The sequence below is a fragment of the Lissotriton helveticus genome, chromosome 5_1 (assembly GCF_964261635.1).
Source record: "Lissotriton helveticus chromosome 5_1, aLisHel1.1, whole genome shotgun sequence".
In the NCBI taxonomy this organism is placed as follows: domain Eukaryota; kingdom Metazoa; phylum Chordata; class Amphibia; order Caudata; family Salamandridae; genus Lissotriton; species Lissotriton helveticus.
This window is the reverse complement of record NC_136065.1, coordinates 22,799,260-22,814,258: the sequence shown is the minus strand read 5'-3', so window position 1 is coordinate 22,814,258 and position 14,999 is coordinate 22,799,260. Positions and strand designations below refer to the sequence as shown.

The window sequence follows — 14,999 nt, the reverse complement described above, 5'->3', positions numbered from 1 at the left end:
ATTAACTTGCATCGGTGTTGGCTTTTTTCCCTGTTGTGCAGCCATTTTGAGTTTAATTGACTTGGCTGGCAGCGAGCGTCTTGACAAGTCTCTGTCGAAGGGAGACCGACTGCGCGAAACCCAGTCTATAAACACCAGCCTGTCCAACCTAGGCCTGGTCATCACCTCCCTCTCCAATAAGGTAATGCTCTTTGATGCTCTCATGGGTGCTACTGAATGATGCTGCAGTTCAGCATCAGTTGTTTTGTGCCTTTCGTGAGTTTATCTACTCTTCTAGGATTAAGTTCTTGCCTGCTTACTTCATATCTGGTTCCTGCTTTGCAAATGTGATATGTTTTGTTGTAAAGAGACTTTGTTGACTTTGTGTGGTGATTTAATGCTTACAAATGTTTATTTGCATTTCTTTCTTACATTTTTTCTACGGTGTGTCCCTTTCTCACCACACAGGATTCCCACATACCTTACCGCAACAGCAAGCTGACGTATTTGCTGCAGAACAGCCTGGGCGGAAATTCAAAGATGTAAGCAGCATCCAGAATAACTTTAACCAATATGTGCACAACCAACTGGCAGCCTAGGTGTGCGATGCTGAATCTGCTGGGTACTCTTTGGTTGAAGCGTGTGCTCTTATCAATTGAACCATGCATGGCAATATAAATATATATGTTTTAGCGTGCTCAGAATTTTGAGGTGAAAATGTGTTGTACTAATCTTATTGGAACCTGTCTGGCATAGCAGCTTGGCTTGAGCAATAACCTCTAGTTTCACAACCTGTCTTGGGAACCAGGGCATTGTTGTAGAGGGTCAGTGTCTTTCAACGATCGGGCACGTAGCCTGGTTGTTATCGATGTACTCGGCCTCATATCTTTTAGGAGCGAGGGCAGTAGTTTTGAAACTATGGAGCACATCTGACTCCACCTTCCACGATCGGAGCGCGTGGCTGTGGTGAGGACTGAAACCTCAGTTACCTTGACTATGTCTCTGACAGCCATTTGTTGCATGATGTCTTCGAACATGACAGTATTCCCAAAGTTAAGCGCTGCAGGACACCCTACTTGCTCTCTTGTTTTTTTTTCTTGCTTTCTTTTGCTGATGTCCATGACTTTTTGAAGGGTAAAACTGAGCATAAGTGCTAACTTAGATGCACCTGAATATCAGTCTTAAACTGCATTTCTAAAAGGAAATGCCACCAAGCTGTATTGTGATGTTTTCCCTTGGTCACAGTATTTACCATTTTAACCCCTTCGACGCTCATGACGAGCTGGGCTCGTCATGAGGTAGCCTCCTCGCACGCTCATGACGAGCCCAGCTCGTCATGAATAATGGGTTTTTGTAAATCCCAGCGCAGCAGCAGAATATCGACCGCACGCATGCGGTTAAGTGGTAATGAGAAAAATATGTAATTTTGTAATGACCAGAGGAAATAATTTCATATAGGTGAAAGTAGGAAGCATCAACATTCTATTGGGTGTGGAGGTTTACCAGGACCACAACCATGGCTTCAGTGTCTTGCCAGGACCGGTGTCACCAATGTAGGCTGAGTCACTGACCTTAAAGACCGAAACCTTCCCATGGGCTGTAGTATGATGGAGGCACTCATGGCTAAACTACGCTTGCTTCTAAAACGCTGCCCTAATCGCGAACGCATCTGAACAACGCATACCTTTACCATGCAATTTTTGTGGTAAAGCAATATGTATGATAAAGTTTACACCTGAGCGCCCCGCCCTCCAAAAACCATACCCACCCCCTCAAAATCCAGCTCCACTTACCTCACCGGTTCCTCAACCGATCCTTCTTGTTCCTTGGCCAGCCCATTCCAGCATCTAGACCCCATATATGCCCTAACCAAGCATATATGTGGTTGTTCTTGGGGGAAAATGGCACGTGTGGCTTAGCCCAGTTGTAAAGGCTGTTTCCCCTTCTCAAGAGGATGGGGAGCTGATGCTCAAATAGCAGTAATGTGAGTGTTCAAGAAACCAACTTTCGGCAGTTTGAGAGTGGCTGGATCAGTGGTAAGTTGCACTCAGTGTCTGATTACCGGCTCCACTTAGGTGGATTTAATCACCTGAAAGCGGTGTAGCCGGTCATGGTTTGGGGGAGCCTCTAGATTCACACTGCAGGCACTGTTGTGGAGGGCAGGAGAGGTTAGCCCGCGCTCGTCGCATGGTCGTCGAAGCAGGAGATAGGTCGGTAAGGCTGAGGCCAAGGCAGTTATCGTCTTCTAGCATCTGCGGGGGGACTTCTTTCTTCTTAGGTCATCACAAGTCTACTTTCTAGGTCGAGGGGAGCCACCTAAATACTAAATTTAGGAGGTGGTTTAGGGGAGTAGCAAGTAGGGCCAATGGGCACCTTACCTGGGGTTACTGCACTGTGTATTATGCCACCCTCTTGTAGGAGGGTGCATAGACCTTGGCTTGATTGGCGGGGTCTCCCCATCTGCAAGATGGCAGACTGAAATTTGAGTTTCACTTTGCCTCCCCCACCTTGTGGGTGGATTTCGCAGATGTGGGCACACCGCCTATTCCTTTCAGTTTTTACCGCCGGTTTTTCTGCCCAAAGAGGGGGTTTAACCAGAGGCTGTCATCTGCTGCTAGCTGCAGAGGTTGGTAGGTTTTCTGGTGTCACCTCTGAGGTGCCTCCTGAGTACATGTTTTAAGAAATCTCACAATGGCATCAGTGTGGATTTAGTAAAAGAGCTGTTTGGTACCAAGCACTCCTGGGTTCAGTGAAGTGTGTTGTGGTGGTCATGGTGTTGTGGAACTCTAGTTGTCATGTCCCCAACCAATATACTCTGTATGGCCTCCCTGGCACTTACAATATTAAGGAATAGACCCTAATACTGTAGGGGCATATCTGCTCCTGCAGATATGCTCACACTTGGGATATAGTGCACCCTGTCTTAGGGCTGGTAAGGCCTGCTGGAGGGGTGGTTTGCCTATATCTTAGGCAGTGCTAGCTGGCATGGCACAGGCAGGGTGCCATGTTGAGCAGGACATTTTTTCACCTCAAAGGGTCATGCCTGCTGCCTAGTGAGGGGGTGCCAGGGGGACCCTCTTCTCCCTCCAGGCCCTAGGTACCTAGGGTAACATTTACTAGGGTATTACAGGGGGCAGAAGTACCTGTTGTCATGTTTTCAGGGGAAGAACACAGTTGCTGGGAACCCAGACAGCAGGAACAAAGTACACTATAGTCAAAGTTGCATCAAATGCCAGGCAAACGTGTGTAGGTGGGGGGAGGTAATGCAACAGAACCTCATTTGGTCACATTTTACAAATCAGAGAGGTGGATTGAGTTGATGTGGGAAGAGCTCTTCCAGCCAGGCTAAGGAGGGGAGCTAAGAGGTAGTGTGAAACGGTCTTCTTTCTGCAAAAGGAAGGCATTTTTACGGTGGTGAGTAAGATCAGTGATGTGTGGGAGTATAGATTGGTGTTACTTCAGAACCTAACCAAGCCTACATTGTTGAACCGAAAAGGACTTCAACCATTCACATATATTCTCAATAAAAAGAGAAATAAGAGTGTTATAGTCCCCTTCGCCCATCCACATGTGGCCTACATTTCCAAGTGGATGAGGCAAGTACACCCATCCAAACTCTGCAACAGGGTCTCTGGGCATCCATGCCGACTCCGATGCTGCTTCCAATGAATCCTAGATGGAGGGCTCAACTCCGTGAGTAGGCAAACCTCCCAAAGATCAAAGACCGAGGGAATGACCAGGAAATTACATTCTGGATACGAGCAGAAAGATCGAAATCTTCTCTGTCTCTCTTCTGCCCTGTGTTACGGACAAGAGTAATCTGAAACACATCAACACCTTTAAAGAGACACATCGGAAGTATGGAACTAATAATGGGATACGCTTCAGCATCGATATTATGGAATGAAACTCAGGGACTTGCCATCAAGTAGCTGAGAAGTTTCCCTGCTGAGAGGGGCTTACCTGAGCAGTACTCCACTAACATCCTAGGGTTTGTTCTGTATGATCCAATTTGTAGAGTTTGGTTTGGAGATGAGCACAATTGTTTTACCCCCGGTCGAGGGCTAGCTGGAGCTCACTCTAGTTATGATACCGTGGTTACCTGATGCCTCCCCATAAGTGACAGATGAGAACTGCTTATGAGCGCAACCACGGTGTGCTGACATCACTTTCTTTTAACTTTATCCTTCTGTGAACCAGATATGGAGTGCAGAACAAATTATTTGAGACAGTCTGATTTTCTGACTTGGGACCATTTTGGATGTTAAAGGCGCCTCCACAGAATGGGGAAATGGGAGGGCGTAGAGGACTGCGGTTAGATAAAGTATCCACCAGGAAAGGCGTACCCAACGGAAAGTAACATGTTCTTCTGAGTAATGCATCCAATTGCAGATTCCTTTCCTTTAGGATAGATGCCGCAGCTGTTGCTCCCAAAGGTGGAGGGTGGGGGAGTGTACTTGGAGCGGAAAGTTCTGTAGCACTGAGTGGGTAATGTGGCCTTCCCAATGGACCTGGCTCTCAAGGCACTAGTGTTGTGTGAACTTCTGTACCAATGCTCATGTCGTAGCTTGGCAGATCTGCAGAGAAGGTACCTCTTACTTGAAGGCTGCTTTTAGTTGTTTTGGCCTGTCCTGATCTTCCCTAAAATGTAAGGTGGTGGTAGAAATGTGTACAGGAGTCAGTCCTTCAGAACTGGTCTCCTAAAAGGAGCTTTGAAGGAAATTCCAGGTCACAGAATTGTTAACAAGGTGCCCTCCATGGCAGCGTTTAGCTCTAACCAAAGTATGTACCCCATTGATCGGAGACTTCCTGCGCCAACTCAAAACAAGCTGTAGGAAAATGCCTCTTTTTGACATGGTTACCCCCACTGTTGTGCCTGATACCTTTTGTAATTTTGACTGAAAGTGTATTGGGTCCCTGCTAACTAGGTTGCCAGTGCCAGAGCTCTTTACCAAAACTGTACCAATTGTTCCACAATTAGCATGACTTCAGACCCCCTGGAAGCCCCTAGTAAGTGGTACCCCTGGCACCTAGGGCATGGGACCGAAGATGGTTCACTAGGGCTGCAACACAAATTGTGCCACGCTAGGGACCCCTCACCAAGATCATGCAAACTGCTATTGCCTTGGTGCAGACAAAACCGAAGAGTCGACATGGCACGCATCCCTGGATGCTATGCCTACGGACACTGCATGAGATGTAGGTAAGCCACCCCTGCAGCAGGCCTTAATGCCGAAAGGAAGGGTGCACTATATCCCATGTGTAGACATATCTGCCTGAGCAGATATGACCCTTGTGAGAAGTTGGCCTGATATATGATGCTTACTAGTTCTAGTGATCACCTTGTATCAGTACAAACAACCCTTATGGTGATTGGTTGTAAGTCAACCTTATAGACCAGCTGTCCTAATGGTAGCATGGACAAAGCAGTCTTAGGCTAAACTCTTTTGGCATGTGAAGCCAGCTGTTTTACCACAATATAACCCCTTGAATACCAGATGAAAGGACACCACACAGGTTGTTATGAAAATCAACAGTATATTTATTAATAACAACACCTCTGAACTCTTTGAGGTCAGAGGGCTAAGCACATGACAATCTCTTAAGAAAAATACGACAAGATCCACAAAATTACAATGGTGCCCTAGAGGCACGACAAACCATATACTAAGTAACTGGAATGTGGAAGTCGATAAAAGAAATGGAGCTGTCCAGAGGCTGGAGGTTCGCTAGGACTACGCTATCTTCACCTTAGGTAAGTAATAGGAGGCCCACGGGACGCGTGTGCAGAGTGTGAACTCACACGCGAGATGCGTAACAACGTCTATGGACAGTACAGTTCAAGTTAAAGGTGAGTACGGACATTCCTGACTAGGTAGGACTAAAACGACTGTGGAACTGGACACTAGGACAGTTAAACTACCCTTGAGCACCGAAATGCTCTCGTTACCTCACCCACGGGCTGCGGGTGCATAGGTGTCCAAGTGTGTCGGGTTCTCGCGTTGAAGTCTATGGAGCCTGGAAGAAAAGATGCTGCAGGCGACCACGAGGAAGATGTCCGGTGCGATCCAAAGGTGGATCGGTGAAGAAGAGGACCTGAAAGCAGAGGGGACAGTGTTCAAAGTTACTAGCCAGTGACCGGTGTGGAACCAGGAAGGAACCAGGTGCTGTCGTCGCGATCAGGTGAAGAGTGGACGCTTGACTCTGCAGCCACGTGGACCAGGAGGTGTCTTCGACGACCAGGATGGAGGCACGAGCTGTCCCACGCAGGCTCTCGCTGTCGGCGGTGTCGAATCCGGAATTGGAGTCAACAGGCCTTGGCAAAGGCAACCCACGCGGTGAGTGGAAAAGACGTCTGGTGCGGACTAGGAGAGTCCGGGGTGCCCCTCTTTTGGAAGGGAGCAAGGGCCAGTCTGGAGCAACCAGACCAGCAGTGAAGATTCAAAGGTTCGTCGTCTAGGAGGCCACTAGCCAGCCGGCAAGTGACCAGACAATGCGTCGAGCAGCAAACAAGCAGAAGGGCCCCACGCAGATCTCGAGGAAGCTGGAGGGCTGATCTTCGGTGCAGGGGCTGCTCGGGGCTGGGGCTTCTCAATCCCCAAAGCACTTGGTCGAGTTTACCTCGGGAGTCGTGCTGGAAGCGAAGTGCAGTTTCTTCCAAGATGGCCGGTCCCACGTGTCTCGTCGCACCCACGGGTCTCAGCTTTGCTGCAGATGTGAGTTGAGGTCGGAGAGGTCTGGGAATCCGGGTCTCGTCGGGCTCTGAAGTCTGGATCCTGGAAGGAAGACGACAAAGTGAAGCCGCTCGACGCTTGATGGTGCCTGCAGTTGCAGGGTGGACACTCCTTGTCCACAAGGGAGATTCTTCAGTCTTCTGTGGAGCAGAACGTCGAAGTCCAGAGTTTCTTCTTGTAGAATTGTTCAGTATAATCTAATTTGGAATGGGACCAGCTCCTACCTTTATTCTCCTAAAGGGGGCTGCACTACTGACTAGGTCCCTCCCCTGGGTGGGACCAGGAAGGGGGGTGGCTACACCCCCTATCCTTTGTCCGGTTTCCCGCCAGAGCTGGGGCAGGGATGCCCCAGCAACTGGTTTGAACCGGTGTATGCACAGGATACCTTGTGTGCCCAGGGCATATCTCATTCCTTTCAGGCCTATCCTACCCAATACACAAAATCCTGTCTGGGGTGGTGCTAGCACCTCCCAAGGCAGGAAACCCTTTGTCCAAGCCTTCCTCGCTGGAAGGACTCTCAACAGCAGGAGGTCAGACTTGTGTCTGTGGTGGTGGCATCCATTTTGTGATGCCAAGGCTCGAGTTAACTTTAACCGGGGTTCACAGTTACATACATGTCGTGTCCCTCTAGAAGGGTGGAATGCTACCCCCGTCGCCAGAATTGGCGAGGGGGCAGTATTCCAATTCGTATGACACCTTACTCGACATGTTTTGATAATGTTATACCAGAGTTAGCATTTAACCGCGAGGTTGATAATGCACTTAAGAGTATATGGTATAGCGTTATCATGGAACAGCTATTAGGACTTGGTTCCGCAAGCTGCAAACGGGCTCAGCTCATGCCAGAGCACCATCTCACATAATTCCAAGCACTCTGCCTTCAGGATTGATAAGGCCTTCCATAGGAGTGACTGATAGGAATATATGTGTCCATTTTAGGGTTAGATATAGGTATACTATATCTACAGCAAAGGGTGTTTACACCACCTTGCCCCAGCTGTCATGCAGCCAGTTGTGTCAGATTTAGATGGCCAGCCAGGGGTGGCATAATACATGCTTCAGCCCCTGGTAGGCCCTGGGTACAGGGACTGATAAGGTGGCCCAGTACCAATTGGTAAATGCACCTAAAGTACATGCTTGTCAATTTAGAGAGAGAACAGCTAGGCTGTGGGTCTGATTAGCAGGCCCACAGCCAGGGAAAGTCGTAAACCAGTGAAGCAAAAATCTGGGGTGACCATAGGATTGCAGACCCCACTCTCCTACAACCCTGCAATATCGAAGTCCGTTCTTGGATATTGTAAGTGAATGGGGAAGCCATAAAGAGTACATGGACTCCATGATGGCTTCACTGTACCCCAAGATGTTTGGTACCAAACATCTCGTCTTAATAAATACGCACTGATGTCCATGCCGGATTTATTAATAAGTGCACGCAGAGGCACCTTAGAGATGCCCCATGAAAACTTACCAACTCCCAGGGTCCTGGCTGACTGGTCCCATCAACATTTCTAACTGAGGGTGACTAGACAGAGGCCTGGTTTCTCCGTTTTTGTTTTCGTTATTTGAACCCCTAGCCATAAGCATAGTCCTAGACCAAGGTCAGTGGTTTTTTTATTTTATTTTTTTAGACTTAGTACGTGAGAATACATTATCTCTAAAAGACCCCGGGAGAGGGATCCCACCTATGCAGGTTATATTGGAAAGATGTAGGCCATTACCTGGATATAACATGACTCTCGATACATCTGAAATACTGCCCATTCATGAGCTGCAGGGGTAAAAGATGTAAATAAAGTGAGGAGTGCCTTTCACAGTTGGTGAAGCCTGATAAACTATCGAAGAACATGGCTGGATTTCATCTTGGGCATATGGTATGCCAGCAACATCCTGGTGCTATTTCGCGAAATTAGAGATCTTGGATTGTAAAAAGCAAATATTCCGGCTGGACAGCAGTACAGCTGTTAAAATGCCTTTTAAACCCAGATTATTACATTTATTTCAGAACCATTGACAAACTTCAAAAGGTGGTTTGATCAGTTTTGTGTGGCAGAGGAAGATTCCAAGTTTAACTAATGAATGAAACAAAGAAGATTGGGATTCCCTACATTTCTCAAATTACATGGCGGCCCCACTGAGAATCATAGGTGAATGGTCAGGAGGGAGATCTGTAAATAATGGGGCCTGTAGGTCCAGTTCGGTTCTGTGTGGCATTGTCAGCGCCAAAATTGATGTTGCGGTCACCCATATAGGTGCCATGGAGGCGAACGGACGTCAGTTCTTTTCTTGCTATGCCAGTTAGTTCTGTAGTAGGGGATCTCTGTTATAGTCCTAATCTGTGAATAGTCCCCGCCCATGTGCGAGGACACCGGAGCAATCAAAATAGTCTCTTAAGTCGTCGTCTTCTTCTGCAGTCCTGCATAGACACTTAAGAGAAAATTGAAGTCAAATAATGCAGCCTGAAACGAACAAGGCTACATTGGCCAGCACTTCATCCTGAAGAGAAAAGGGATAGCCAAATAATATAGAAATTTACACATTTTACAGTTTCACACATAGAGAAACTCCCCATCACAAAAATCCGTTATCGTATTCGAGAGGAAGGGTTGGACAGACCAGCCCCAAAGGCTGCCATTATGTGTCTGGAAAAGGGATACCGTGCCTTTAAGGAACCTTCCAGAGACCCTCGGTATCCCATGATGCACAGCCAAAGGCAAGTTACTTTCAGTTCTTTTTTTCCAGCTCCTGCTAGCAGGACCCTGGAGCATTGAGCTCTACCTTTATTGGTATTACTTACATTTTTTGGAGCTTTTTTGACCTAATTTGTGTTTCATTCGACATCTGGGCCTTTAACTTCCATTTGCTGCATTTTTGAGCTGCTAGTCCACCTCTTTCCTGTCAAAATGCCAGCTTTATTCGACAAGTGCCCAGAGTGTGGTAGGAAGAAGGCCAAGTCAGACCCACACAGAGTATGCAAACTCTGTCTTCCATCAGCACATATTCCTGTGATATTTGTCAATCTGTCTCTAGGAGGACCCTGCGTGACCAGGAAAAGATCCGTCTTCAAGGCCTGCAGCAGAGAAGATATCAGGATGCAGGTGGGACCTCTGGGCATGGAGGAACTATATCTTCTTCCTCTGCTCGTGCATCGGCCTCTGGGGGCTCCCCAGTCAAGAGAAGGCCCAGAAACGGCACTGGTCCCGGTCGACGTCGATGGCTACGTCGGCGTCGAGAGGTATGACTTCTATATGCTCCCCGTCGACCCAGGGCTCTGGGTCGAAGCATCGTCAACGCTCTGCGTCGAGGGGAAGGACGTCGAGACCTCGGACGAGGTAGACGTCGAGCACTTTGCAGACGACGTCGACACACCATCGTCGTCGTCGTGAGTCCAGAAGGCATCGGCGCTCGCCGTCGAGGCGACACCGCCGTTCACCGTCAACGGCGACGCGAAGATCGACGTCAAGGAGAAGATCGGCGTCGGGGAGAGGATCGATGTCGAGTAAGGAGTCGAAGTCGTGGCGTAAGTTCGACGTCGAAGAGAAATTCGCCGAGAACAGTGTCTAGTGGAAGTTGATCCTCTGTGGCTAGCATTTCCACATCGGAGAGTACCCGGTCGTGGCAGCGCCAGCGCTCTTCATCAGGGAAGTCGACCTCCAGAGCACCTCCGGCTCGTAAGAAGAGGAGAGTACTCCGGTCTTCGGACTCGGACTACTCTAGGACCTACTCTCCTTCACGGCCTAGAACACCTACTCCACCTCCTCTGCCTCTTCCACAAATACCTCCACCGCCGCCTCCTCCTCCGCCACAGCCTCCTCCGCCTCCACAACCGAGGCCTTTGATTCTGGCTCAACCTCCGCCTCTTCCCCAACCGCCTGTGCCGGTGGTTCCGGCAGCGCCCAGGAGACCAAGATCACTGGGGAGACACCGCTCTCGCGGTGGGTGCAGATCGCGACATCGCTGTCGTAGAGAAAGGTCACGGTCCAGGTACACGGACTCTTCCAGTGACAGGAGGTATTCACCTACCTTGTTGGACTCTCCGGCAACGAGTTTCGCCAGTGGATGACATTGTGACGTTCCTGGACGTGCTGCTGAGGGGAGCAGCGAAACTAGGGATAGCACTCACGGTGCCTACCCCCGTCCACCTCCGTCATATTCGAAACACTGCAGCCTAGGCACCTCTCGTCCGTTACTACCGTTGGTGCCAGGGTTGGAGGAACCGGCCATGGAGCTGTTCCTTACGCCGGCTTCGGTGAAGTCTGCTCCATCTCGACTTCAGAAGAAGTACAGGCCCCTGGATTCGGATCCGGCATTTCTGAGAACAGACCCTGCACCGGACTCTGTCATTGTGCAGCGGCCAAGAAGCAACATTCTACTGCTCCTTCGTCTACGGTCCCTCCGGACAAGGAGAGCCGCCAAATGGATTCATCAGGAAGGAAGGTCTGCAGTACAGCGGCCCCTTCCATGAAAGCAGCAAGTTCATCTGCGCTTTTGGGTCGCTATGACCGGTCGCTATGGTAGTCACTCCAACAATTCATTGAGCTCCTCCCAAGGGACAGAAGGTAAGATTTTCAAGAAATCTTGAATGAAGGCATGATGGTTTCCAACCAAATCATCAACGCAGCTGCAGACACCTCCCTCCTGGCAGCTCATGGGTACTGCCACGGGGTGACCTTGAGACACCATTCCTGGTTGCGACTTACCTCCCTGAAACTGGCGGCGCAACAGTGGATTCTCGGGGCCCACCCTCTTCCGGACCCATGCGGATGAAGAAATGGCCCGCATAAAGACGGAAGTTGAAATGCTGAAGGCTGTGGGATTGGAGAAGCCGAAGGAGCAGCGGAAGTCTTTCCGTCCATACCAAAGGCGCTACTCCTCCCAGCGAGGGCAGGGTCGCCAAGCTGGACAACAGCATCAAGCAACAATACCAGAGGCAGCCCTTTCAGAAGCGTCAGAGGGGCAGAGGCAACCAGCAATCCGCATCGGGGAATAAGGGCCCGGCTGGGTCTAAACCCTGAGGGATTACTTCACCCTCTTCTGTTACCCACTCCGGTGGGGGGAAGCATTCAGAATTACCCGGCAGAATGGAGAAAAATGACTCAGAACAAGTGGGTGGTGAATATTGTTTGCAATGGATACATTCTACGTTTTCTACGCCCTCCTCCAGCTATACCACCAGTTCGCTCGCAGTACCTGTTGCGGCCGATACCCTGTTGAGAAAAAGGGAGATAGAAAACGTCCCTCTGGCTCAAAGGGGAAAGGGTCTATACTCGAGGTTCTATCTTGTGAACAAAAAGGACAAAAACGAGTTCAGGCCCATTCTGGATTTGCGACAAGCAAACAAATGGATTCGCAGGGAGAAATTTTGCATGCTGTCCTTGCACCAGATTTATCCTCCGCTGCATCGAGGAGACTGGATTTGCGCAATAGATCTGCAGGATGCGTACTTCCATGTGCTCATTGCACAGAAACATCAGAAGTTTTTGCGTTTCCTAGTCGACGACAACCACTATCGGTACCCTGTACTTCAGTTTGGTCTGAAGTCTGCACCCAGGAAGTTTTCGAAATGCATGGCGGTGGTGGCGGCACACCTGAGGAAGAACAAGTTGTTTGTCTACCCGTACCTGGACGACTGGTTGATCAAAGCCTCCACCTTCCAGAAAGCGCAATTGCATTTCAACAGGACGGCTGTTCTGTTGAACCAACTGGGTCTGCACATCAACATTTCCAAGTCTGTCCTGACTCCTGTTCAGTGTCTGCAGTACTTGGGAGCCTCCATCTATATTCTCAGAACAAGCGTGTCCTTCGGAGGAGCGACGCTTATCGATCCTTCAGAAGGCTCAGACCCTCATGTCCGTTCCTTCAACGACGGTGAGGACAGTGTTGTCTCTCCTGGGGTCGATGGCATCTTGCATCTTCCTCACACCACATGCACGCCTCCACATGAGACCGCTGCAGGAATGTCTGGTGGATCAATGGGACCAGAAGAGAGGGAGCTGGGAGGACAGGATCACACTGTCTCAGCACGCTCAGCAGACCCTGAAGTGGTGGTGTTCAGCAGGGAATCTCTGCAAGGGGGTTCCATTCCACAAGGACATTCCAATACAGACTATTGTGACTGATGATTCTCTCCAAGGCTGGGGGGCGCATTCGGACCATCTGCAGATCCAAGGAACGGGAACGTGGTCACAGGCGGAGTCCACGTACCATATCAATTTTCTGGAACTCGGCTGTTCATTTGGCGCTGAAGGCCTTTCATCCGTCCTTCCGGACCAACTCCCTGCTTGTACAGACGGATAATACGACCAGAATGTATTACTTCAACAAGCAGGGGGGCTCGAGCTCGTGCACACTGTCTCAGGAAGCGCAAGCGATCTGGCACTGGCTGCTAGCCAGAGGACTGATGATAACGGCTACCTATCTTCCAGGTGTGCAGAATGCTCAGGCGGACGTGCTCAGCAGGCTCGTTCAGGAAAACCACGAGTGGGTCCTAATCCACGAGGTGCTAGGAAACATCTACGCAAGATAGGGCACTCCACTGTTCGCCAACGCCGAAAACAGTAAATGACGAGACTTCACCTCCAGGTTTTACCAACCAGGGACTCTGGGGAATGCACTATGGATCAGCTGGTCGAACAGCTTTCTGTACGCTTTTCCACCCATTCCCCTTATTCCGGCAGTGCTCATCAAGCTATTTCAATCAGAGCGCGAATGATCCTCATTGCTCCAGAGTGGGCTCGACAGTGGTGGTTCACAGACCTGCTCCACCGGTCTCTCCAACCACATCTGCGGCTTCCATGTAGGCCAGACCTTCTAACGAAGTTCGGGGGGCAGATGGTGCACCCCAACCTCATCGTTGAGTTTGGCGGCATGGCTCCTGAGATAGTACAGTATGGACACTTGAATTTGTCTGACAACTGCATGGAAATTCTCAAGGAGGCTAAGAGGCCATCCACCAGGACCTCCTATGCCTACAAGTGGAAAAGGTTCTGCATCTGGTGCATGTCCAAGAATGCTGACCCTAACTCCTACAAGGAAGATGTCATCCTTCCATACCTCCTGCATTTAGCTAAATCTGGCCTTCATTTCCATTCTATTAAGGTTCACCTCGCAGCATTAACTGCGTATAGGAAATGCCCTTCACCTGTAATTGAAGATTTTTTGGAGAGTTTGAAGAAGTTGTTTCCCCCTATTAGGCGTCCTTCGCCTTCTTGGGAGCTGAATGTGGTGCTGTCAAGGTTGATGAAGGAGCCTTTTGAGCCTATTCATAAGGCTTCTCTACAGCATTTGTCCTGGAAGGCGGCTTTCCTTGTGGCTATAACATCGGCTCGCAGGGTGAGTGAGATTCAGGCTCTGTGTTGTCAGGAGCACTATACTGTATTTCATGCTACTAAGGTTGTCATGAGGACTCACCCTAAGCTTCTCCCTAAAGTGATATCTGATTTCCATGTCAACCAGATGATCACGTTACCTAAAAAAATTTCAACATCCTTCCTCTCCGGCGGAGAGGTCCCTTCATTCACTTGATGTGAGGCGGGTGTTGAAATTCTACTTGGATAAGACCAAAGACATTCGTAGGTCAGATCAGTTGTTTGTGAATTAGGGTTCAGTCAGGACTGGCCTTGCCACCTGCAAACAGTCCATTTCTAGATGGATTGTGCCCTGTATACAACTATGTTACCAGAAGGCTAACAAGACTCTACAGGGTAAGCCTAAGGGTCATTCGACTAGGGGCAAAGCGGCTACATCGGCTTTGCTATGTAACGTTCCCATTGCAGACATCTGCAGGGCTGCCACTTGGAAGTCTGTCCACACATTTGCGAAGCATAACTGCCTGGATTCTGATGCCAGGACAGATGCGCAAGTTGGGCAGGCTTCGCTGAGGAATTTATTTGCTCAGTAAGGATTTTCCTTTTAGTTTTCTTCCACCGCTGGATTTGGTTGTTTGGATGGGCTTGTCATTCTACTCACAGATTAGGACTATACAAAGAGATCTCCTACTACAGAAGGAATAGTTTCTTACCTGTAACTCTAGTTCTGTAGTAGGGGTATCTCGGTTATAGTCATAAGCGAGCCGCCCTCCTCCCCGGTGGAAGCAATGTTTTTCCTGGATGCTACAGGCTCTAAGTGTCCTTCAAAAAAAACCTGAAAGTAACTTGCCTTTGGCTGTGCATCATGGGAATACCGAGGGTCTCTGGAGGGTTCCTTAAAGGCACGGTATCCCTTTTCCAGACACATAATGGCAGCCTAAGGGGCTTGTCTGTCCAACCCTTCCTCTCTATCATGATAAAG

General features: G+C 49.4%; 1 protein-coding gene across 1 annotated transcript in view; it reads left to right on the top strand.

Annotated features, from left to right (window-relative positions):
* KIFC1 (kinesin family member C1) overlaps positions 1-14,999 on the top strand; it is a 124,554-nt gene that overhangs the window by 96,187 nt on the left and 13,368 nt on the right. The window contains exons 14-15 of the mRNA XM_078641644.1: positions 42-181; positions 448-521. Of these exons, the coding sequence (XP_078497770.1) occupies positions 42-181; positions 448-521 (214 nt within the window). The remainder of the gene's footprint in view (positions 1-41; positions 182-447; positions 522-14,999) is intronic.